This window comes from Microcaecilia unicolor, chromosome 10 (genome assembly GCF_901765095.1).
Source record: "Microcaecilia unicolor chromosome 10, aMicUni1.1, whole genome shotgun sequence".
In the NCBI taxonomy this organism is placed as follows: Eukaryota; Metazoa; Chordata; class Amphibia; order Gymnophiona; family Siphonopidae; genus Microcaecilia; species Microcaecilia unicolor.
Genome location: NC_044040.1, coordinates 23,768,064 through 23,794,154, shown reverse-complemented (window position 1 = coordinate 23,794,154; position 26,091 = coordinate 23,768,064). Strand labels below are relative to the sequence as shown.

At 42.9% G+C, this 26,091-nt stretch overlaps 2 protein-coding genes across 4 annotated transcripts in view; one reads left to right on the top strand and one right to left on the bottom strand.

Annotated features, from left to right (window-relative positions):
- The window catches only part of LOC115479024 (condensin-2 complex subunit H2-like), a 148,892-nt gene extending 134,281 nt beyond the window's left edge, over window positions 1-14,611 (bottom strand). Inside the window, exons 1-6 of the mRNA XM_030216733.1 lie at window positions 14,364-14,611; window positions 7,198-7,309; window positions 6,234-6,335; window positions 5,149-5,204; window positions 3,988-4,069; window positions 1,612-1,683 (exon numbers count right to left, since the gene is read on the bottom strand). Of these exons, the coding sequence (XP_030072593.1) occupies window positions 1,612-1,683; window positions 3,988-4,069; window positions 5,149-5,204; window positions 6,234-6,335; window positions 7,198-7,305 (420 nt within the window). The 5' untranslated portion in view covers window positions 7,306-7,309; window positions 14,364-14,611. The remainder of the gene's footprint in view (window positions 1-1,611; window positions 1,684-3,987; window positions 4,070-5,148; window positions 5,205-6,233; window positions 6,336-7,197; window positions 7,310-14,363) is intronic.
- Window positions 14,612-15,785: 1,174 nt separating this feature from the next.
- Window positions 15,786-26,091, top strand: part of LOC115478740 (lipase maturation factor 2-like) — a 44,234-nt gene continuing 33,928 nt past the window's right edge. The window contains exon 1 of one of the 3 annotated variants that reach the window (XM_030216307.1): window positions 15,786-16,019. In XM_030216307.1, coding sequence (XP_030072167.1) covers window positions 15,923-16,019 — 97 coding nt within the window. In that variant the 5' untranslated portion in view covers window positions 15,786-15,922. Of the gene's footprint in view, window positions 16,020-16,065; window positions 16,146-17,208; window positions 17,242-26,091 lie in introns of those variants that run through there. The other 2 variants (XM_030216308.1, XM_030216309.1) reach the window with 2 other exon arrangements.

Sequence of the window (26,091 nt, the reverse complement as noted above, 5' to 3'; positions counted from 1 at the left end):
AATACAAAATGGTGTTATGGTCAATAAGGTTCATGTGTTACAGACACATTGGGGAATCAGAGAAAGGAAGAGTTACTTAGTGACCAATTGCGAGCTTTGGTTTTGTTGTGTTACACTGTTCAGGCATTTATGTTGGGTCGGTAGGGTATGCCTTTTTGAACAGGTTGGTTTTTAGTAATTTCCGGAAGTCTAGGTGGTTGTATGTTGTTTTCACGGCTTTTGGTAGTGTGTTCCAGAGTTGTGTGCTTATGTAGGAGAAGCTGGAAGCATAGGTTGATTTGTATTCGAGTCCTTTGCAGCTTGGGTAGTGGAAATTTAGGTATGTTCGTGTTGATCCGATTGGGTTTCTGGTTGGTAGGTTTATAAGGTCAGTCATGTATCCCGGGGCTTCGCTGTAGATAATTTTACAAACCAGGGTGCAGGTTTTGAAGGCAATACGTTCTTTGATTGGGAGCCAATGCAGTTTCTCGGAGGGGTTTGGCACTTTCGAATTGTGTTTTTCCAAATATGAGCCTGGCTGCCGTGTTTTGAGCGGTCTGAAGTTTCTTTATGATTTGTTCTTTGCATTTAGGTGGTGAGCATTTGCACCTACCACAGAACTAGTATAAGCTCTCACACCTAAACTTACACACGTAACTGCAGATTTATGCAACTAAACGCTTAATTGCTCTTTCAGAATTTGCGTTTAGCACACACAGTTTAGGTACCTAACTTAGGTGGCTTATACAGAAATCACCCCCCCCCCCCCCATGCTGCAAAAGTGTTGTAATAAATTCTGGAGACTATCCCTTCCACCTCAGCTTAGACCTTTCAAGAAACAAGCCATCAGGACTAGCCTTTGAGGCAATTTCAGTTCCTTTCCCATCTTTAACCTGATCAAGTCTGCATATCATATATCATGACGTCTAGAGCCAAACCAGAGCCACAAGAACAACCAGCCCAGGGTACAACACTACTCTCTCTGCAGCTCTTCATAGAAAAAGCCACTGTGAAAACACATACATAAATCCCATCAGCAGCCACTACTGTAGTAGAGCATCTAACCTGGCCAAACACCACTCCCTTCAAAAACTTAGGAAACTTGCCCATAACCAAACTGTTCCAGCGATCTCAAATGATAAAGGTCTCCTTCAATAATTCCCACTCCCCCCCAGATCTAGGGAAGTGCTCAAGAAATCCATTTATTTTTCTGGATCCCTATAATATGAGCCGCACCTACAGATTATCAAACCCAGTTTCAAGGATAGACTCAGGCAGAGGGAAAGGGAACCTCCATACTGTCCTTGCTCCACCGGATGCCCAGTATTCCAACCTGGCCCCAAGAGCATCACCAGGCCAACTAACCAAATCTACTATCTGCTGGAGACAGAATATGGAGGAGCACCAGGTTGAATGGTGCCCTATATAGGGCAGGGTTCACAAACATTTGCTCTGCCTCCATCTGCTGGTAGAGGGCATAACCCATATGCCAGGACTGGTCTGGTAGACAATTTACTCATTGTTTAGCCAAAGTTCAAGTTTAAGAAACTACAGTAATAACAAAACAATATCATAAAGGACTGTGATAGGATGAGAATGAGAAGACGACACAGATAACATAAGAAATCTTACATTGGGGGTCTGCTCCTTCCTCATATCCACATTAGACTTGCTCGAGTCTTGAATGTCATCCAAATCCAGGAACTGCAGGTATGATGAGACAAGTGTCACAACATAAGAAAAAGGATACCATGTGTAGAAATCCCAGGCAGCCAACAACATGTCTGGAAAATGTCAACAAGCAGCTAGCAGTACTTTACTTGCAGGAGTATCCCAAGCTCTCATCAGAACAGGGACATACACCCCCTCAATGCAGTCACCTGCACGGGTAGGTAAAAGTGATGGCATGATGATACAAGGGAGCACAGGGTCACCTGAAATCCTCAATCATTTGTGTAGAAATTTCTATACCTATAAGGCATACTGAACCATAACATAAAACTGCTGCTATTAAACTTAATGCTGATTCTTTGCTAGCTGTGAGCCAAGGATCCCAATCTCTGTCAAAGGCCTTCCCAGAAGCTGTAAAAGGGAAATGGGACTTGATATACCGCCTTTCTGAGGTTTTTGCAACTACATTCAAAGCGGTTTACATGTATTCAGTTACTTATTTTGTACCAGGGGCAATGGAGGGTTAAGTGACTTGCCCAGAGTCACAAGGAGCTGCAGTGGGAATCGAACTCAGTTCCCCAGGATCAACGTCCACTGCACTAACCACTAGGCTGCTCCTCCACTCCAGGTAGAATCCCTACAAGACAAATTTTCAAATGCTACACTTTATTTACAATATAAAAGCTGCATGGAAGGATGATTCCAGCAGCAGTGCTCCGCCATGAGGACCTGGGTTTCTGTTCTCAGAGTAACTGGGCCTGAGGTTGCAATAAAGCATTCACAACCCTTAGTGAGAGGGAATGCCAGTCACCATGCTACAGTCACACACCTAGTCGCTGGCTTCAGGGTTCATGAAGGAATTTTGGTCCAGTTACTGCACCAATTGAGCTAAGTCTGGAGGGGATCAAGCGACTGCAACAGATACAAAACGTAGCCATAAAGCTACTTTTCCATGCCTCCAAATATGATCTTGCAACCCCTCTGTTGAAAACTGAACACTGGTTGCCAGTGGAATATCATATTACATACAAAATACTACATTTGGTGTTCAAAATTTTTCAAACAGGACTAACTGCATTTTTGTCAACTTGTCCAGTCTTACATTCCTGGGCAAGCCCTCCATTCTAGTCAACAGCTATAATCTGTACCTTCACTGCGCCCCATTCCATCCTCCACACTTCGGAAAGTGACATTTAGCGTAATGGTACCAACACAGTGCAATAATCTACCCATACTTTTACAATCGGATACTTCCCTCATTTAAGGCCTTACTCTAAACACATCTTTTTTGGTCATAATTCGTCAATTAAACGTTTCCATGTAGGTCTGCATTAGCCTTTGGGGTCCTGTGAGATACAGCGTGTGTGCTTGTTTGATTATATATGGTATGTCTGGTCTTCTTTCCTATTCCTTCTACTGTTTAATTTTGTTATTTTCTGATCATTTTTGCTTTTATTGTAAAACTAGTAAAAAAGAGGCCCGTTTCTGAGCAAATGAAACGGGCGCTAGCAAGGTTTTCGTCGGCAACACCCCCCCCTGTCAACCCCTTCGTTGTTGTGGCATTGCTCCGCCCTCAACGTCATAACGTTTGACGCGAGGGCGGGGCCCGTAGCGATTCCCCACCCCCCCGCCTCCCTCCCTGCCAACCCCTTGGTTGTTCTGCCATTGCTCCGCCCTCGAGGACGGGCCCGTAGCGATTTCCCACCCCCCCCCGCCTCCCTGCCTCCCTCCCTGCCAACCCCTTCATTGTTCTGCCATTGCTCCTCCCTCCCTCGAGGGCGGGGCCTGGAGCGATTTTGGTGGCTTCACCACCACGAACCTTCAAACATTTTTGAAGGAAGTCAGGGCTTGGCTTCACTGACGTCACTGTCTTCAGAACGTTGAGGGTGAGTTTTATATATATAGATTGTAAGACATAATGTATTGTATGGTGTGCTAATGCTTTTATCATAAGTAAATCACTTTAACGACATTGCCTTAGGCGATTCATCAAACAAACAATCTTGAACGACAAAAAAATAGGGACAAAAATCCATGGGTAGTTGTGAATGAAGGCCAATAGGGTACCAGAATACAAGCACAGTCAGGCTCTATTGGAAGCCAAAAGAAGTAGGAGAAAAGGGTTCTTGGGTAAAAAAAATACCTCAGATTTATATAGACCTGATGACATGTTTTAAATTAAAACAAAAAAAAAAATCAAATTACATGATCTATTATGCTTTCTCCTCGTTCCTGATTGTCATTCAATTATGAACCTTCCTAGATCCCACTTTCTTTTGCTATGGTCTCAGCCTCTTCTCCCCCAAAGTTAAGCATTAGGCAATTCTGCTTCCTAACCTTTTCTTCCTCCTGTCGATTTAATGAAGTTGCATCTTGGTCTAGACCATCTACTCCAATCGATGGTAGCTGGCGGTCCCGTCTACAGGAAAAGAAATTGAAATGACTGCCTTACATATGGCTGACAAAGCAAGCAAGACAGAATTTTAAAATACTTGGGGCAGTTATGGAGGAGCAGGGCTGAGGAGTTTTTTGTTTTTTTTTGTTTTGGGGGGGGGGGGGGGGGAAGGGGAGGAGTTGCCATTGGTTTAGGCAATGAAAAGTGCTGATTTTCTACCAGGTCTGCTGACATGGAACTTTTTTTGAACTGTCACATTTTTCTTTCTTCCGCCGCCTCCCCCCCCCCCATTGGAGTTGGAATGGAAGACGAAAGGTTCCCAACCAGTGATTTAAAAAAAAAAAAAAAAACATCACTGGCAATGGAAATTGTGTGATCGTATATCCCAGGATGGTAAAGAACAAGAGACAGTGTAACCGAACAAGATGGATCCACTGGTAAATATATATATGCTTCAGGTAAATTAACTTTATAGATGAATTATTCAAATGATGGCAGTTAATTCCACTCACTAACAGCAGATGGCATGATAAAAATGATCCTAAACAAAAACAAATTCCCTGCAGTATACCAAGAGTGATGAAATAAATAAATGTTGAAAAATTCTTTAAAAGAATATTTTTTAGTTTCCAACCATGTTTGAGGTGGGGGGGGGGGGGGGGATTTTATTTTTTAAATGGAATTTATTATGGCATCTGTTATTAGTGAGTGGAGTTAACCCACCTCTTTTATTAATCATACTTTGAAGTTTGAATTTTTGCCTTTTTATTGTGTTGTAAACTTTATTATAGGATATGAATTAGGTTTCCCTACAACCTACAGCTCATGTACCTGAAGGTAACTCACCTTGGGCTGCTAATGACAAAGGTATGAGCTAAATCCAAATAAACCACTAGATCAACAAAAGCAAAATCAAAAGTACGAATGAGGCAAGTTGCCATTTACTAGATTTGAAATATTTTTCCTTCATAATACTGCTATAAAAACTCTTGAGTTGCCTTGCTCCTGGGTGAAGCAGATGCATAGATTTTCATACCCCGACAACACAACGCAAAGCCATCAACTCACAAAGGGGAAGGGGGAAACAGGAAAGTATTCCTTACTTTTTGTTGGAGATGAAGTCCAGTGCCTGGTAAACCAGAGAGTAGAGATACTCCACCTGTTGATGAGAAGCAATGTATTAGCACCATCATAAGACACGTACCCAGACTGCCTTTCAAAAGCAGTTGATTTGCAAATCTCAGCTCACTGACTGAGACTGCTTGCTTCTCTCCCATGAAAGTAGCTTACTGTAATATCAGGCAAGAAGGTGGGAAAAATGTTGGACGAGAAACAAATAAATGAGGAACAACCAAAAGGAAAGCCAGGTAATAAGTAGAGAGCCCAATCAAGTAAGCACATGATGCAAATAAGGGGATGATAGGGAACAGAAAACATGCAATGGGGTGGGAGCAAGAAGGGAGGGAGAGAAAAGTTTCTAAACACCAAAAGGTTTTTTTTTTTTTTTTAGGTTCTAAAATTTTATGTTTCAACTTTTTTATTATATTATTGTAATAATAAACCATTATACAACACCAAAATGAGTATATATACATCGCAGTCAACGAAATATATCATCAACAACATTTTTGTAATAATTTTCCCCCCCCCCCCATGTTCCCCTTTCTCCCCTCCCTCCCTTCCCCATTTTTTTTTTTTTAAACATTCATGAAAAATATATTTTTATCAGCTAAGGTTTTAAGATGTTGATTTTTGGCTCTCTTTAACTGTACTGAATCAAAGATACTACAATGCTATGTTATATCCTGATGCAGATGTTAACAAAAACATGTTGGGTTTTTAATTACCCCCCCCCCCCCCCCGTTTACTAAGCCACGCGGCAATGCCAACACAGCCCATTCAAAGTGAATGGGCTGTGTCGGCATTAGAGCGGCTTAGTAAACAGGGGGATAATTGTTTTAACTGTTGTGTTGTAATAAAAGGTTTTTGTATAATTTATTAGTTGATTGATATAGTGGAATAGTGAGTCCACTGCTCTTTTTGTTATTGTACATATTGCTGTGACATCAGCTAACAATAATAAAATCAAAGAATACTTACACCTTTGTATATACAATTTAAATAAAGTTAAAAGTGCCCTAAATTCAAATACTGAGCCGTAAACAGAACAGCCTAGGGGTTTTCTCACCTTCTTACTGTAGATGCAGGCGGATCCCTGAATTAGCAAAGCTGCCTCAGCAAAGTTCATGGTGGTTCTCCCACCATCGAAGGAAATGCAGATCTGATCCAACTGCAAAAACAAACAAACAAAAGAAAATTGCTGTGTATCAGATACCAGAAGCCAAACAGGTCATAGAAAAAAAAAACTCAGGTATGTTCAAAAGGCAGAGTGAGGGTAGTGGCAGTAAAGCTGCAACGGCCACTTTGACTGCGGAGCCAGAGGGGGCAGGCTTTCAGTGGTAGGGTGAAGGTTTTGGTTTTGGCTGAAACAAATTGGAGAATTTGGGCTGCGAATTGGGGCCATGTTTTACTAAGCCGCATTAGAGGCGCGTTAGCATTTTTAGCTCATGCTAACCATGTAGACACCCACATGTTAAAAATGCTAGCGCACCTTAGTCAACAGGGCCCTTGGTTTCAGCCAAAACCGAAACCCCCAGTTTCAGTTGCACTCTAACAGGGATGCATTATGGTAGGTCCAGAGAGTGTAGGGGGAAGAGGCGCACCACTTTCTCCCATGTCAGCCCCTTTAGATGTGCTCCCAGAGAGTAGAATAATGCAACTTCTGAGTCGCATTCTTCCTGTACCACAGGAGTCACTACCCTATGGTGTTAAGATTATCACAGGTTAGTGATGCCCACAGTATACTAAAGTACAGTAAAAGGAAAACTTTTATCACCCCCCATTACGCACCAGCAGAAAAAAAAAATATTCATAACAACATTTTCATTCTTTATTTAATTTTGTTTTTCTGTAGACATGTTTTGCTCTCCTCTGTCCTTCCAAACTCTTTCCCTTCCCCCTCAGCTGCCTCTAGCTCTACTGGCCACCACTTCTCAGGGCTTGCTGTTTCTGTTTCTCTCCGTCTCAGGTGTCAAATCATTGACACCCAGGTGATTTAAGTGTCTGAATTTTTTTCAACCCATGCTACTTACTTCCTCCAGATATTCCCCCAGCTGAGCTGCCACATCCACTTCCCAGTTCTTGGTCAGATCCCTAATGGGCTGTAGAAGGTGCATGTATCGTGATTCCACATCTTCCATTTTCCTAGAAATTAACATATTCAGAGTAAATTTGAGCTGACAAGTTAATTAGCAGCTAGCTCCCTGCTTTCATTCTTGTGGGGGGGGGGGGGGGGAGGAAGACAAGAAGGACTTGGGGTGCTAAACATATCAAGTGTTTTTATTTTAAACTATTTTAAATGGACTGTAACTGTAATTTATTTTCTTTTGTTTTTAATTTACCTATTTTATTATCATAAACCGCTATTTTGGTATGTCCTAGTAGCCTAGTGGTTAGAGCACCAGTCTTGACATTCAGAGGTGGCTGGTTCAAATCCCACTGCTGCTCCTTGTGATCTTGGGCAAGTCACTTAACCCTCCATTGCCTCAGGTACAAACTTAGATTGTGAGCCCTCCTGGGACAGAGAAATATCCAGAGTATCTGAATGTAACTCACCTTGAGCTACTACTGAAAAAGGTGTGAGCAAAATCCAAATAAATAAAACAAACAAACTCATATGGAGATCAGGAGAGAATATCTCAAGATACCAGCATCATACCTATAGACATTGAAGGGTGCAATTATTAATGTGGGCTACTGTTATGACAGTGGTAAAATAACTTGTGCCATTTTAGCATAGACCCCATTTTATGCAACGAAACCTAGTTACTAGTAACTGGGGTTATACTAGCTTACGTTGATAATGAGAACATTCTGGCAGGAAGTTATGTGAGTGTGGGAACAAAGGGGTTAGATACAGATATGGCAAAAGGCAACAAAGTAAATAGCTGCTCAAGGTCAAGAAAGTTACTGGAAACATTGACTGGCACCATACTAAAAATTGTTGAGGTGATTATGCCAATTTTCAATCAATACAGTGATGTCACTGAATATGGGCATAGTCAATCTACTAATTTGCTACAATATATAACATATTGAAGAGATGTGTGATCTATTTCTCTATTTTTTTTTTTTAAAGAAAATTTTATTTTTATTTTACAACATTTTTATTAGTGACACTGCAATAAAATACATACTTGACTGAATATATACAGCCTCACAGGTACAAATGTTCATAAAGAAACTTTTTTATGAAACTAATACAGAGTGTCAACTACTTATCACTTTTTATCCCCTTCCCCCTTCCTTCTTTGATAGGAGGGATGTCCCCATGTCATTTACGCATTGCTTTAGTAATAACTGTACATGGAATTCTCTTATAGATGATGGATCTCAACTTCAGGTAAATATTTGAAATTTTCGTGCAGTCAATACAAGAGGCTCCATACAATCAGCAATTGTGTGGTTATTATTTTCATCTGCTCACTGTTGGACAGCCAGTATGTAATCCATTTACCCTGATAACTATAAAACTGTGTCCTATATAGTCTTTAAACTTTTATTTAGTAAGTCTATTGCGAATCTATAATTAAACAAACAGGTTTTCTAGTAGCCAGTTGTTCAGCAGTCTGTGCATTATGTTGTTTCTGCCTGTATACCATCAGATTACATGCAGTTTGAGCATACATTAACCTTTGGCCTTATTGATTGTGGCAACAAAGATTGTCAGCCTTAATGAACGTGGAATACAACCAGCAATTTAATGTTTTCATCATCCAATTAAACGAACATTCAAAAGAACTTTTATAACAAATTAGCAAGTGAACACTCCTTATAGTGCTCTTACTCCCCTCCCCATCCCTTTATCCCCCCCCCGTGCCCCCTCCCTCCTTAAATCTCCTCGAATGTGTGTTCCTAAAAAATAAGGTCATATATATGTATTCTTGACTGCTTCTCGGTTATAATGTGTTAAGTACCAGACTCCGTCCTCTTTGGGTTAATGTGTCTAACAATGGCCCCCAAAGCTTTAGAAAACGCGCCTTACGGCGGCATGAACCTTTAGCCTCCCTTGCTTCCCATGCCATCAGCTGATGTGTCTGGTTTCGCCAGTGCCAATAGTCAGGAGGTTTATCTGAAGTCCAAGATTGTAATATGCATTTTTTTGCCACCAGACATAACTTTCGACATAGAAGTGTCTCATCTGCTGTTAAACCCCGGAATGCGCCTGGGCAGTCCAATATCAATTGCTGAGGAGTACCCACTATTCTACGTGATATCAGTGAGGTCATAAAGTTTACTATCTTCCTCCAATAGCTCTGAATCATTAAACATTCCCAAAATGCGTGGTAAAAAGTGTTCTCTACAAGATTACATTTCAAGCATTTTGGTGTAAGGATTCTTCCCATTCGGGACAGTTGAGCTTGTGTGATATAGGCTCTATGTAACACCCTGAATGCACATTCCCTATAATTAGCTCCACTGATTAGTCGGGGAATACTTTTTATGTAGGCTTCAACATCCCAGTTAGATAAATCCTCTCCTATATCTGCCTCCCACCGCCGACGGAGCTGAGCCAACCCCACCCGCGGTGTCAGGGTCCACAATGTCCTCTGAAGCTGCGAGATTGATGGGGCTTCATCAGAGATATCCTCAAAAAATTTTTGGATTTTCTCCCCTAAATGAAGTTTTAACGCCTCTCTATCCAAGGATTGAATATAATGCTTCATCTGACCATAGCTGAAAATGTACCTCCAATTTCCCTCTAGTGTGAGTTGTCCTAGGGATTTCAAACTACCTTCTCCATCTAATATTGTTTCCAAACGTATAAGGCCCTTTTCCTCCCATTGTATAAAGACCGGGTTTTCCAACCCTGGTGGGAACATCGGATTTCCCCTTATAGACAACCACTCTGATATACTCGGGTTACCCCCCAGCTTCTTTGCCAAGCCTCTCTCTATTTCTCTATTTAACAGACACTGACTTCTTTCAATCTGATATTCAAAAGCCAGAGAGTATTATTTTTTAAACCACCAGCCATGGTGTTTAAATTAAATCAATCGATATTCAGCAACAGCACCTCCTCTTTCATTCCAAGCTTATGGATATCTTCAAATCAGATCCTTGTCCATTATCTCCATTTATGCTGGAGGTCTGTGGATAACACCCGTGTACTACATACACGTTCCATTTTCTCTTTCTAGGATGTTCCATATAGCTTTTTCCTTTCCTCAAGTTCCCTGCATTTCTGCCACTCCGATATTGTTTTTTTTTTTATACATACAATGTCAATCCTCCACATTTTCAGCCTTCCCTATCGTTCCTAAAAAGATTATAGCCTGGTATGGTCACATTATCATCGATACACCACAGAAGTAGAGGATGATACACGACTCAAGACGGGAGTTGCAGGCAAAAGAAAGACCCGACACAGGTCCGTGTTTCAGCAGATAAACCATATGCTTCGGGGGTCACAAACAAACACTTAGGAGACTCTGCTCTATATTGTGGCACCTGATATAAAGTATGCAGATGGTTATGGAACCAACAGGAATTCTGCCAGCTGTCACATTCACTGATGTGATAGTAGGAAAGAGTAGCCTAGTGGTTAGTGCAGCGGACCTTGATCCTGGAGAACTGGGTTCGATTCCCACTGCAGCTCATGACCTTGGGCAAGTCACTTAACCCTCCATTGCCCCAGGTACCAAAAACTTAGATTGTCCCTCTCTAGGGGCAGAGAAAGTACCTGCATATAATGTGTACAGTGCTGCGTACATCTAGTAGCGCTATAGAAAAGATTAGTAATAGTAGTATTCTGTGCTCTACTAGCCGTTGAGCCTGTAAAAACGGGCTAGTAAAGGAAGGGGGGAGGGGGGTTGAAAGCCCCCCCCCCCCGAGTCCCCTCCACCACCCCTCCACCGGGGCAGGGTACTTGGCTTCACTATTCAAACCGCCGGAACGCAGCACACAGCTCATCTGAGCTGCCGTCGGCCTTCCTTCTTCTCTGTGTGTGTTCCGCCCACGTGTGACGTAACGTCGGCGACGGCGGGGCACAGGCAGGTAAGGAAGGCCAACGGCAGCTCAGATCATGAGCTGTGTGCTGCGTTCCAGCAGTTTGAATAGTGGAACCAGGTATCCGGGCCGGGTGGAGGGTGGGTGGCGGCGGCGACTCCGGGTGGGTGGAAGCGGTAGCGGCAACCCTGGGGGGGGGGGGAGCGGTGGCGACGGCGGTTCCCTCACTCGCAGGTGCGCAGGTTCCCTCTCTGTCACACCCCCATCATCACGTATTGACGCGGGGGCGGGACAGAGAGGGTCTCTACTCCGCATTTGCGAGTGAGTACGCCTCTTGCCATTTATATGTTTGATGCCTGCAGACAACCAGTGCTTGACAGCAACGGTATGAGAAAGCCAACAGCATCATGTGTCATCCTCCACTCCTGTGGTGTACCCTTGACAATCATAGAAGAGTTTCCTGTTTTTTCCCTTGGTTCCCGCATCATCATTGAACTATGTTTCTGTAATGGCAATTATATCCAAGTCTTCCTCAAACATTAGGGCTTGCAAATCTTGAACCTTTTTTTACTTAGGCTATGAGCATTTGTGCTCATTGCTTTCCATGTGTTATTAAGTCTGGTCGCTATTCAGTGCAATTTAACTGGCCAGTTAAATAGCACTTAATCAGCTATCTCCAAATATTCAGAGGGGGATAGGCAGCTATCTCCCGCTGAACATTCGCGGTCAGCGCACAGCTGCTAACCAGAGGAGTAGCCTAGTGGTTAGTGCAGCGGACTTTGATCCTGGGGAACTGAGGTCAATTCCCACTGCAGCTCCTTGTGACTCTGGCCAAGTTACTTAATCCTCCATTGCCCCAGATACAAATAAGTACCTGTAAACCGCTTTGAATGTAGACGCAAAAAGCACAGAAATGGGATCAAATCCTATCTCTCTTTATCCCTACATCGCATGATATAGCCAGCTAGCTGCAAATATACAGCACTTCACTAGCTAAGTTAAGCAGCCATATCGGACTGCATGAATAGCAGGCCTATCTTTAGCCGCTATAAACTTAACCAGCCAGCACTGAGTGTTCACTTAGCCGGTTAAGTTTATAGTGGACAAAAATTTAAAAAAAAACACCAGATATTCAATGCCTGTCACCAGAAACAGCCTGGCACTGAATGTCTAGGCTCAGTGCTGACTGCAGGACTTAATTGGCCAGCCTCCCACAGGTTAAATAATCGGGCCCAGTGAGTTTAGATGGTTTTTTATAGTAACAATATCTTCCCCACTGCCGTCATGTTTTTCCTGGGAGTGACTTTCTGAATTTTCTTGCTTCTTTTTGTCACCCCCACCCTCTAGTTTAAAAAGCAAAAACATACTGTCTGACTTTCTCCCCAAGGATTCTTGTTCCTGTTACAGAAAGATGTAGCCCATCATTACAGTACAGCCTGCTATTTTTCACATACTGCCCCATCCTCCTATGAATCAAACCAAACAGAAAAACCTGAAAATATATAAATTCAGAAAAGCTTAGCTTTCAGGCTTGTAGTGCTTCTCAGCAATTCTCAACTCTCTAGGAAGCAGCCCTCCCTTAAAGCCATAGGGGCCGATGCACAAAAGTACCTGTTAAAACCCCATTGCTTTTAAAAAGGTAAAAAAAAGTTACAGAGTTTGAAATAGCGAGCTATGCTCAAAGGAAATCTAATGCAAATAAGCTGCTCACAATTACAGCAAGCAGCTCAGCAGAGAAAACACCAGAGCATACACAGAATAGCCACTTCCTAAGTAGCGCATGCATAGAACAGTCACTCGCTAAGCGTCAATGCTATGCACATGCTCAGAACAGCGTGTGCTATGGATGCGCCTCCATAGAGTTCCACTGCTACACCTGACTTTCATATACGCACATATAAGCAATAAACCACCCGGTGCCTGAAAGTTTCTTTTCATGGAGTTCCACGTCAACTTTCACGCCCCGGGAGCTTTATTGTTTATATGTGTGTGTATGAAAGTATTATGTAGTTTTTTTTCAAAACTGCAGGTGCCATAGGCATGCGTCCACAACTTGCTTTTTTGTTCCAAGACAACTTCTTCACAGTACTGTTAAATGCAAGACACACACATGTACAAATACTATTTAAATATGAGAGCAGACTGCTCTGCCGAGAAGCCACCATCATGCTACAACAGCTCCAGCCCAACCCCTAAAAATTTGCTCATTAAAAGGTAGGTGCTTCTTTCTGTGCATCACTTGGAAATAGCTGTGCACTGCTCGTAATGCTCATTTTAATACTGATCAGCTCCTTGTAATACATTTGCATACGATTCTCGTTGGTTGTTACCGCAAATGGTAAAAACCACACAGAACCCCTTTGTGCATTATTTGCAGAATAACTTGCACACTAAACTGGATTGACCTGGTCAAAAATCAGACATTCCTAGCATGGTGAGCTTTGTGCATCTGGGCCATGGACTCTAATAGGCACCAGGTCCAATAGGAACCAAATTAATTATATTAAACCTCGGCAAACTCTGCAGTTGGAAGATTTTTCAAACACAGTTCTTGAAATAAGACCCTTATTGAACAGTCAATTTCAACACAAAAAAAAAAAAACACACAAGGCAAAAGAATAGTTATAAAGTCAGCAGGGGAACAGAAATATAGCAAATTATTATAGCAGGACACACAACTCTGTAAGAAAGAGAATACAGCCTATCAGGAAAAAAGGTTAAAGGCTTCTTGGGGTTGCCAGTTCAGAAAAACTACCAACAACAAAGTACACAAACATCACTGTGATCAGCTCCAAGATTAATGAATTGTCTAAGGTAGACCTGTGTTTTCAGCTTATGATCTTATCTTGTTTTTTCTCAAGTTTTGCTCTATCACCAGTAACACTAATATATGAGAAATACTTGATATAGATTCCACCCTTCCATACTGAATTGACATTCGTTTCTATATATTGACAGAAACTGCTCTTCTGGAAGTACTTAAGATCCTGCATAAGAATTTTATCAACAGAAGCCTACAAGAGGACTATAAGTATTCAGAAATTAAGGTTTACAAGTGTAAAAAATGCAATTGTGTATCAGGATAATCTGACTTTACAATAAAAAATATACGTCAAAAGTGTGAAGTAAAAAAAAAGAAGAGGCCTCGTAGGTTTTATAGTAAAACAACGTAATAAACAAGATGATTTAACAAAATCGTTGAAAAGTTGGCATTTTATATGCTAAAATTTCATTTTAAGAAGTTGAATACCTTCAGATCGTTCTATCATGTATGTGCTTATATCTTTCCTTGTCACCGCTCCGGTTATCTCTCTCTCTCCCTCCCGGTAACTCCGCACTCAGTTCAGATTCTCCCTCCTAGTATCACCTGTTAGAATCTCTCCCCGTCCCTTCCTGCCTTCTTTCCTTATTCAGCTTCTGGGTGCCATTTTTGTTTTTCCCGCTCGACCGCGGAAACCAATGACATCATCAACTCTGCGACTAGAACCGGCGCACTGTCGCCCTTGAAAGGGAGCAGGAAATGTCCGGCTGCCATTGGCCAGTCTCAATCTAACCTCCTTGGGTTAGATTGAGAACAGAGGCGATCTAGCCCATTATATGAGTTGAAGCCAGTAGGCGGAGTCGCAAGTACATCCAAAACAATAGCAAACGCTATTGAAAGCTAAAGTTGTTCCAGTTGGCTAGGCAATGCCTTAAAAGTGGAGGACTAAAGGTTTTTTTTTGTTACTTATTTGACAGCTTTTTAATTTTTTTGAAAGCGTCCTATATGTAGGTATAAATATAATTAAATCAAACTGAATATTACTAAAACTGCTTAAAAAATGATTGTAGCTGCTGGAAACAGCACTAATAAAGTTTGTATTTTGTGCTCTTTTTTTCTACACTGTTCCATACAATACAGATGGCCAAATTTCAGTGAGGGTATCCTGTTTACTGATGGGGTCATCTTGACTGTTGTTGTAATCTGCCTTGGGGTGTTATAAAGATTGGAAGTAAAATTAAACTCTCATTGGGGCACATGGAATCACATCTTCACCTCATCTCTTTTGTACAAATGGATCATTCTATTTTGAGCATGTTTCAGGGACAAGTGGTTTTCATAAGTCAAAACTATACAAATTAAATGTCCCCCCCCCCCCCAAGTTTCAATCTAACTTATGTTTAATGTGGGATATAACTGCCATAAATACATAACTATAGATAGAAACTCTGAATGTTGAGCACCTGAGTCTCATACCAAAATGTTATAATGGCCCATTACCAGGAGAAAAAAAAATCTCTGCACGAATATAGCAAATGCTAGGGTATCCCTATAACCAGCCCCTCAAATGACACTGATTACAATTTATAACAAATTACTACTCTACAAATGAACAGTTATTCTGTTATTATACTTCCTCTGTGTACATCCGTATGCTGCACAAGCTGGCATGTTTGAATATAAGTGAGATTAAATAAAAAATGCTACCAAGAACGACAACATGGATGCGGCAGCTCGTAGGTTTGTTTGCTTTTGAGTGTACGCAGAACGACAGCTGCGCGGGGAAGGGGAAACATAGAGTAGCCTAAGCGGCTTCAACTTTTGGACGTTCTGCCGGCTCCTGTTCTCAATCAAACCTCCTTGATCTAACCGACTTGCGGTCAGCTTTATGACGTCATGCCGTCTTCTGTCTCAATCTAACCTAGTTCCTGGCGTAACGTGTGCCGTCAAGTTTTTTGGTGGTTACGGGCACGGTTCGCGCCTTTTGCGGCCGGTAGTGAATGCTGTAATTAGTAGAGGAAGAGTAGAATTGTGTTTATTGAATAGAGATGATGGGTGAAATCAGGAATCCCCGCCAGATCTTTCTTTGGAGCATGGCCGTCATCTATATGTTTGCGTTCAGCTCCCTGTATATGCAGATCCCAGGTAAGGCACGAAGAATGCGAGCAGAGTCTCTAGGCGGTGGAAAGGAAAGGAGAAAAGTGACCGTAACAAGGCCTAGGCTCTTGTACAGGGAAGGGGTGTAGTGGGTACACGAAGATAGAACGATGGGTAAGGACTGCAGATTCTTGGGGTGGGGGGGAGGGGAGGCGAGGCAGTGCGTGAGTTTGAGCTTTAATGATGAAGTAACTGACACATAAGCTTGAAAACAAAATCATAGTTTATATTCAATACGTGTACGGACAGCTTACGTTGTGTGTTTTTAAATGGCAAGCTATGCAACCTTTTATTATAACAGGAAGCTATGTGAATTAACTGCAAGTAGTTAAATATAACGGTGCTGGTTCAAGAAAAGAAACTCTTCTGTATCGATTGCATTACATATCTTTAGGCGATGTGTAGCCTAGGGAGGCATATTTTCAAAGCACTTAGGTTTCTGTGGAACTTTGGAAGGCTAAGTGCTTTGAAAATATGCTTCGCATGCTAGTGATTTAGAGCAGCAGGCTGGAACCCAGGAGAGCTTGGTTCAAATCTTGCTGAATTTTCTTGTGGCCTTGGCCAAGTCACTTAACCCCAATGCTTCGGATGGAAACTTATTTTTCAGATGCCTTAACATCTAACTCGCCTTGAGCAATACTGAAAAAAGATGAACTAAATCCAAACAGGAAATGAATAAGGGGGGTCTGGCCGTGACACCCCTTTCCTTCATACTATCCCAAGATGCTCTTCTGAGGATAACTAACCTGCTTTTAATATTATGAGCTTGCTAGTTAAAGCAAATTTCTTATCAAAAGGAATGCATTGTAATGAAAGAATTAAGTTTTCTTATTATGTGATGAGAAATCACACATTTGCATATTTCATTATTCTGGTTTTCAGTAACTGATAATATCAGATAATTTGGCATATTACATTCATCTAATAACTGGTGTAATTGTTACTGAGTTTGTGGTGCTATCTAATGGATTTAAATTCAGAAGGCAAATTGATGTTCTTATTTTCAATACATAAGAAATGAGTTTTGAAGCAGTTAATTGCCTGCTTAGTATGACATAGTTGAATTGTTCTGACTAGGAACAGCTGTATGCCACTTTGCATTCACTCTTATCTGGTATCACCAGGAAGTTCTCTCTCAGTCTTGAGGTTTGCTGGATGGTACTGCACTATACTGGTGATAAGACTCTATCTGATTAATGGAGTTCCACAGGTGTTAGCTGTGTCAACTGTGTACTTGGGGAAATGGAAAAGTGGCTTTAGGATTCACATGTCTAGCCATCACATCCATGGTTACAGAGATGGTTAAAGGCAAGGCTGAAAAAAATTGAGGCTGCGTTTTTCTATTTTCTATCTCTCTTCTTTTTTTTTTTTTTGTTTTTAGGAAACTAACATTTTATTTTTGTCTCGTTAGCTATGTTTTCTTTCATTTATTTTGCTCCTTTTGCATGTCTTTATTTTTTTTTCTTCCTTTCTCTTCCTTCAGGGAGTCTGCATCCAAGTGCTTTCCACCCAACCCCCTTCCAATCTCCTTCAACCCCATCTCCCTCCCAGCTTTTTCTCTTCCTTCAGGCATTCTCTTTGGTGGCAGCTGCTGAGACTTTCTCTCTCTGCTTACCACTGACTACTCCTGCTTGGAACCCCTTCTCTTCCATTGGGCGCCAGGCCCCAAAATGTGGGGAGCGGGGGCTAGTATCTCTGGTTGTATAAGTCTATATACAGCAATGATGTAAGACAACTTGTTTTTTACAATATATTTTCAGCTTGCCTCAGAGAACTTGGGCCATGCCCCCTAGGCCAGTGGTTCTGAACAATGTCTCGGGACACACTGCTGTGTTCCCAAGAGAGGGAAATGTGTCAGAAAAAATTGGGGGTAGACAGCAAGCCTGTGTTTCCTTTATAGCCATCACTGCCTGCAAACTGGGAAGACCATCTTGAATCAGTTTTTTGAAATCCCCGTAACCGGTCTCTATTTCTGGTTCCTTCTGACCCGCAATAATAACTGCTACCTCCAGCCCTAAAAGAACTTGTTGCAGGTCTGCTGTCCATAGATTCTGTTTGCTATATAGTTTGAGTAGCATATTTTGCTTCACAGTATCTGGCAGTGAAGGGATTTTTTTGTGGCTGTTACTGAGGTGACACTGCTACTAATTATCATTTCTATAGCGCTACTAGACGTATGCAGCGCTGTACATTGGACACTGGAATTTGAATATATATTTGTTGTATAACAAATGAGACATCAGGGACTGATGTGTTGCATACGGATTTTTGATATGTGGTGAGCAAGTTCATACTAAACTTATTATTTAGGTATGCTTTTTTCAGCTGTGAACTGTAGTGTTTTAAAGCCCATTTCTTTCAGTAGGCCTTCTGTTAATGTTCATGTTTCTTAATTATTGGTATGATTCCTGATTATAGCTATATTTATTTATTTATTACATTTGTACCCCGCACTTTCCCACACACAGCAGGTTCAATGTGGCTTACATAGTAAATAGAATTACAAAGTATTATATATAAAGCTGCATGTTAATTATGATTAACCCTGTGATTAAAGCATTAATCGCGATTAATGATTAACTGCCCTCCTGCCTGCATGCACACCCAGTCCGGCACCTCTTCCTCCCTTCCCATACCGTCAGCTACTCTCACAGTTTACCTCGTTGTCTTGCAGTAGGCTTTCACCCTGCAGCAGCGGCCTATTGAAATGCTGCCTTGTACCGGGCCTTTCCTTCTGACCCATCCCGCCCCCCTTCTGACGTAACTTACTGTTTTCAGAAGGGGGTGCCAGGTCAGAAGGAAAGGCCTGATGCAGGCAGAGGCAGCATTTCAATATGCTGTCGGGTGAATATTTACTGCAAGAGAAGAAACGAAGTAAACCGGGAGGGGACAGCTGCCAGTGGTGGTCCGGGAGAGATGGCGGGCAAGCAAGCAAGGGAGAACACGGGAGGGCAGGAGATTTGAGGGAAAATGCAGGATGGGAGGCATATTTGAGAGGGAGAGAGAATGGGTGAAGGCACGGGGAGGCACATGTAGAGGGAGAGAGAGAAAGGCTGAAGGCGCGGGGAGGCACATGTAGAGGGAGAGAGAGAGAGAGGCTGAAGGCACGGGGAGGCACATGTAGAGGGAGAGAGAAGACACGGCTGAAGGCGCGGGGAGGCACATGTAGAGGGAGAGAGAGAGGCTGAAGGCGCGGGGCGGCACATGTAGAGGGAGAGAGAGGCTGAAGGCACGGGGAGGCACATGTAGAGGGAGAGAGAGGACACGGCTGAAGGCGCGGGGAGGCACATGTAGAGGGAGGGAGAGAGCGGCTGGCTGAAGGCCCTGTTCAAAGCTACAGTACCTGTTCAATGGCTGGTGGGGTTGTTGAAGCCCCACCAGCTGAAGAAATTCGCTGCCTGAATCACTCCCTACCTCCTCGCACTGCTTCAGGAGCAAAGAAGTCAGCAGGGTGCTTCCAGCCAGCAACGTTTGCACTCCCCAAGCATTCTCAGTTCATGCATGAACTAAGCAAGCTGGAGGAGTGCTAGCATCTGCGGCTGGAGGCACCCCGCTGAGTTCCTCGCTCCTGAGACAGCACAGGGAGGATGCTTTGGTAATGGATTTCTTTGACTGGCTTCAGCATCAGCAAAAATATATCTAATATGGGGTGGGAGAGAAAATGTGCCCCTTCAGTCCATCCCTATGCCCTCCATGAGCAGCTGCCTATGGTATGACTTTAATCACGCGATTACCAATGCTGTGTGTGTGTGTATATATATATATATATATATATATATATATATATATGCGTGTGTGTGTATGTATATATATTTTCGTATGTGTGTGTAGGAGTAGCCTAGTGGTTAGAGCACTGGTCATAACATCCAGAGGTGGCCAGTTCAGATCCCACACTTTGTGATCATGGGCAAATCACTTAATCCTCCATTCATTGCCTTAGGTACAAAATTAGATTGTGAGCTCTCCAGGGATAGAGAAATGCTCAGTGTACCTTAGTATAACTCACCTTGAGCTACTGCTGAAAAAGGTGTGATCAAAATTTTGGGTCTGTGGGTGCTTTCTGGGAGCTGTGGAATCCCAGAGATTGTGGCCCCAGTGTACTTAGAAATCAGCCAGGTGTTTCAAGCTTCCATCCCTTACATTCTGTCGTTGCTCTGAAAGGGCTTGGCTGAGGGCTTGCCAAAGGTGCAGATAGCAGTGTTAGCTTTTTGCCATGGCCAGCTGCCCAGCCTGGGATCTGAACTTGGTTCTTATTGCCTTGTCTGTTGGTTGTTTGGCGAGTTGTATTTTGGTGCTTCAGGAGCTTGCTTGTAGGGAGTCCATTCTCTGTTTTACAGAGGTTGGGTTCTTGATCTGTAGTGTTCACTTCCTTTCCTAAAATGGTATCATCCTTTCATGCCAGTCAGATTTGTTCCCTGCCCTCCCTCTAGAGAGAGGATTGTGGGGAGAGTTTTCAGGACTTGTACTCGCTGGATGTGTGTGGGGTCCACTTGCAGTTTTTGAAGGTGTCAAACAGTTTCTGGAAGTCTGATCACCTATTTTTTCAGTTTGGAGTAACAAAAAAAAGGGAGAGCTGGTGACAAAGTCTATGATAGCTGGATGGCTTAAGAAAGCTATTGCCTTGGCTTATATTCTGAAGGGCCGAATGGTTCCCAGAGTCTGAGGGTCCATTTGACCAGATGTCAGGTGGCTTCTTAGACCAAGCATTCTATTATTATGTTACATTATAGCTCATAATATTCTTCTTAATGAATATAACAATTGTAATTCTGTTTACTATGTAAGCCGCATTGTACCTGCTTCTGTGGGAAAGTGCGGGGTACGAATGTAATAATAAATAAATAACATATATAGATGTAGGTATATACTTTTTGTTAGGGCGTATGACCTTTGTGTGTGTTTTTCTGTGCTATTTGACTCTGGCGTTCTTTTCTACTTTTGTGTTCGCTTTTATTGTAAACTGCTTAGATCCTTTTATGTATGTTGGTATTTGGTGAAATAACGAGTTTTTAATAAATATAAAACATAAACGTAACTATAGTGTTTTGTGTGTTTTATGTATAAGAACATTGTCAAGTGTGTCACAACAGAACCACTACCCTAGACAAGAGAGGTTTAGGGCTTCCTGTACCAGAAGCGGTGTGAGATGGAGATGACTGGTGCTTCCTTTTATAAGCAGTGAAGACACTACTGGTGGGATGAAATGTTTGAGACCTGAAACTAATTTTCAGCCCTCATAAGAAATGCATACAGTGAAAAAAACACCTTTGGTGCCACTTGTTTGCTGTATCCCCAATCTCTTCCTCCCTTTTTCTAATAGCAGCTCAAATGTTTTAATGCGTATGTTCCAGCATTTTGATTCACACCGGCGCTTCAGGTGTGTGAGTAACATAGTAACATAGTAGATGACGGCAGAAAAAGACCTGCACGGTCCATCCAGTCTGCCCAACAAGATAACTCATATGTGCTACTTTTCATGTATGCCCTACTTTGATTTGTACCTGTGCTCTTCAGGGCACAGACCGTATAAGTCTGCCCAGCACTATCCCCGCCTTCCACCACCGGCTCTGGCACAGACCGTATAAGTCTGCCCAGCACTATCCCCGCCTCCCACCACCGGCTCTGGCACAGACCGTATAAGTCTGCCCAGCACTATCCCCGCCTCCCAACCACCAGCCCCGCCTCCCGATCTCGACTAAGCTCCTGAGGATCCATTCCTTCTGCACAGGATTCCTTTATGTTTATCCCACGCATGTTTGAATTCCGTTACCGTTTTCATTTCCACCACCTCCCGCGGGAGGGCATTCCAAGCATCCACTACTCTCTCTGTGAAAAAATACTTCCTGACATTTTTCTTGAGTCTGCCCCCCTTCAATCTCATTTCATGTCCTCTCGTTCTACCACCTTCCCATCTCCGGAAAAGGTTCGTTTGCGAAAGCAAAAGCTTTGGATTATCTTGGCCTGTTGATGACCGCAAGAAGAGATTAATTATAGAGCAAGTTTCTGCCCCTGGCAACGGTAAAATGTGAAACATGGAGCCATGTTGGGCAGACATGAATTCTGAGTTTGGGTTTGAGTTTTGAATCTGGGCGTTTGAGCAGATTTATTGTGATCCGATTTCATGTGCTCCTCAATAGAATTGATGCCATCTATGTGAATAGAAGATTGCCTTTGATAATTAATCTTCGAAGGACACAGACTCTAAAGGTTTACATGTGGAGCCCATGGCAAGTTCAAAGAACAATGGACTGTTGTGGCTATATATTCATTTATTTATGGTTCGCTTATATCCCACATTTTCCCACTCATGCAGGCACAATGTGGCTTACAGAAAGTTAAGTAAAAATTACAAAGTTGGAAACTTAGGAAAGTATACAAGAAGCAAACAGGGGGAACAGTATCTAACAGTGTGAAACTAGGCAGGGTAAGAGTCAGGGAGGGTGCATCAATCATTGGTGTAAAGTGGGGAGTAAATCTTAGCAAAGAAGTAGGTCTTTAACAACTTCTTGAAGAGGGTATGGACGTTGAATCGATTTTTCTGGAACAAGCTGGAATCATGGGAATGTAATGTTAGTAATATAAGATGTTATATGTTTTAAGGTTTTGATAAAAACATGATATTAATAAATGTTATTAAATTAAGGAGGATATGGAATTGATAGTTACCTTATGGTATATTGCAATGAGTATGCATGAGATCTATTTGAATAGAATGGAGGTAGTGCATGCAAATAGATCTCGTGTATATTCATTGGGGAAATCCTGAAAACCCAACAGGGTCGCCACCCCTGAGCACTGAAGATGCCCACTCCTACTTGCCTATTGCAAGTTTTGTTTTCCTTGATCAGTCAAGAGTATTCTCCTGCCACAGGGTAAAGGGCTGTGTGGGGGTGAAGGTCTTAGAAGGGGGGGAAGTGCACTTAGACTTGAAGTATTTATTCTGTGGATATATTGATATATAGGTCCTTTTTAGAAGTAGTTCCAATTAGTAAAATATTGACGTTTTATATTGTAGAGCAGTAGTTCCCAAACCTATACGGGGAGGATGCCCACTCAGGTTTTTCATGTATGGCTGGGCATCCCCTTGGACAGGTTCGGCAATTACTGTGGTAGAGCTTTCAATATGTTTAACTGCAGGTTCCCAGCTGGTATGTTGCAAAAAAACCTATCATCTAGAGGTCAAAACAGTTGCTAACTGTATTTTGTTTCTTTCTGTTCTCCCCCCCCCTCTCCCCCCCCCCCCCAAAAAAAAAAAGCAAAAAAAAATCCTTGAATGCATGGCATGTGTCAGCAGGAATGGGACACAATGGGCAGTACTCCTGGGTTTTAGAAGAAAGCCAAAAGGAGTGAACAGCAGCAGCTAAGGAATGTGGCTCAACTTATTCCTCTTGTTGGCTGAAGGCCATTCAGAGAATTCAAGAGAGAAGGTGGTGGTGGAGTAGACAAAGTGAACCGAGTACCAGGGTGCAATGACAAAGGTTGTGTTAAATATGTTGCAATGGATAACATGCTGACATAAGCTTGCACATGGGTTGGTATAAGAATTTTGTGTAGGGAGTGTGATTGGAATATGGAATTTTGTGTAGGGAGTGTGATTGGAATGTTGTGTAGGGAGTGTGATTGATTTGGAATACGGATCTCCCTGAGGTTGCAGTACCCTGCCAGCTCTGCAAATCAAGCATAGAGCTAGGAGTTGTAATGACAGTGAAACTTGAACATGCAGCCTCTGCACCTGCTCTACAGCAGTGCTTCTGTCTGAGGGGCAGATGCATGAACAAAAACATTAAAGCCCTTCCGTTACCGATTCCTTAGTGAATCGGTAAGAAACGGGCATGCATCAAGGAAATCGCATGCAAATGAGCTGGTTGCTGCTAGCTCATTTGCATGGGATTTCCTTCCAAGCCAGTCGGCCAGCGGACCATGCGCAGAGCAGCCAAGCGTTATGCTGGCTGCTCTGCGCATGCCAAGGACGTCCTTTATGGATGTCCACTCAAAAAGAAAAGTCTCCATAATCGTTGCAGAGTTTCATATGCCAAGGATGGTGCTTCACTCAAAAAAAAACAACAACAAAAAAAAGGACGTTCCTGACGAGCAGGAAACTTGTCAGCAGCCTGAAACCTCAGAAGAGAAAGAGTGCCCAAAAGAGCCCCAGTTAATTTAAGTGCTGCTGCTCTCCCCTTGTGTAACATTTCCATTGTTTACTGCTTTATTTATTTTTATTTTTGTTACATTTGTACCCCGCGCTTTCCCACTCATGGCAGGCTCAATGTGGCTTACATGGGACAATGGAGGGTTAAGTGACTTGCCCAGAGTCACAAGGAGCTGCCTATGACTGAAGTGGGAATCAAACTCAGTTCCCCAGGACCAAAGGCCACCACCCTAACCACTAGGCCACTCCTCCACTGTTGCTACTATCTGAGATTCTACATGGAATGTTGCTATTCCACTAGCAACATTCCATGTAGAAGTCGGCCCTTGCAAATCACCAATGTGGCCGCGCAGGCTTCTGCTTCTGTGAGTCTGACGTCCTGCACGTACGTGCAGGACGTCAGACTCACAGAAACAGAAGCCTGCACAGCCTTCTACATGGAATGTTGCTAGTGGAATAGCAACATTCCATGTAGAATCTCCAATAGAAGCAACATTCCATGTAGAATCTCCAATAGTATCTATTTTTGTTACATTTGTACCCTGCGGCTTACATGGGGCAATGGAGGGTTAAGTGACTTGCCCAGAGTCACAAGGAGCTGCCTGTGCCTGAAGTGGGAATCGAACTCAGTTCCTCGGTTCCCCAGGACCAAAGTCCACCACCCTAACCACTAGGCCACTCCTCCACTTTGCATGTTAAAGGCAGGCTTACATCAGGCAATTAGGAAGGACTCTCTGAAGGAAAAAAAAAGGACCTCCCTGTTTTTCTTACCTGCCTGAACTGACCACAACCACAGTTCTCTCAACATTCCCCTCCAAGGTTGTTTTCAGCTTGTGCCCCCCACCCCCAGGATCGGGACATGCGGTGCAAATGAAAACTTTTTGGACGTCCCTCCCTCCAGGTGGCTCTCAGCCAATCACAGCGTGTTTAGCTGTTACCCGGGGGTGGGGGTGGGGGGGGGGTGGCGCAAGCTGAAAACAACCTTGGAGGGGCTGTTGAGAGAACTGTGCTTGTGGTCACTTCAGGCAGGTAAGAAAAACACGTCCAAGAAGGATGCCCATCACAAAAGCTGCAGGAAGACGTCCGGCTCGTGTTAGGCACTTGGACATCCCTGACGAGCACTTTGATGTTGTTTTTTTTTCCTTCCGATTTATTTATTTATTTATTGCATTTGTATCCCACATTTTCCCACCTTTTTGCGGGCTCAGTGTGGCTTACAATAGGATATGAATAATAGAAATACATTTGTTACAATTTGGTTATGGATTACATTGTGCAAAGGTATAAGAGACATTCAAATATCAAATTTGGAATATGACAATGGGATATCAACATAGAAGTAATTGGAAGGGGGCAATGGGAAGCTAAAGGGCAGTGTTAGACAAAGACATATGGTGTCCATAGTTCCGTGGATAAGTGCGTGATAGATTGGGGTGCAGGATGAGGGATCAAAGTGGATGTAAAATGCAATTGATGAATAGTGAGTATGGACTCTATGTGAGTTGGCTCTTTCCGTAAGTTTGTTCAAACAGGTGAGTCTTTAGTAGTTTACGGAAGGAAGCTTGATCGTCAATCCTTCTCAGGTTACGCGATAGTGTATTCCATGCCTGCGTGCTCTTGTGGGAAAAGGTTGACGCGTGCAGCGTCTTGTATTTCATGCCTTTGCAAGTGGGGAAGTGGAGGTTTGCAGCAGCCCCAATGAGAGGTGCAGAGTGTCAGCAAAGCTTCCCGGAGAAGCCACACTCCCTCCTCCCTCCCTCCCTCCACACCTGGCTGCTCCCTACCTTCCATGTGGCAGCTGGAAGCAGTGAGCCACATACTATTAAGTTAAACTGACTGCAACTTCGAGGAGATGCACCCCATTTAAAGCATGTAGCCCTTCCCTTGGAGAAAGCTGCAAACGTCCAAGTG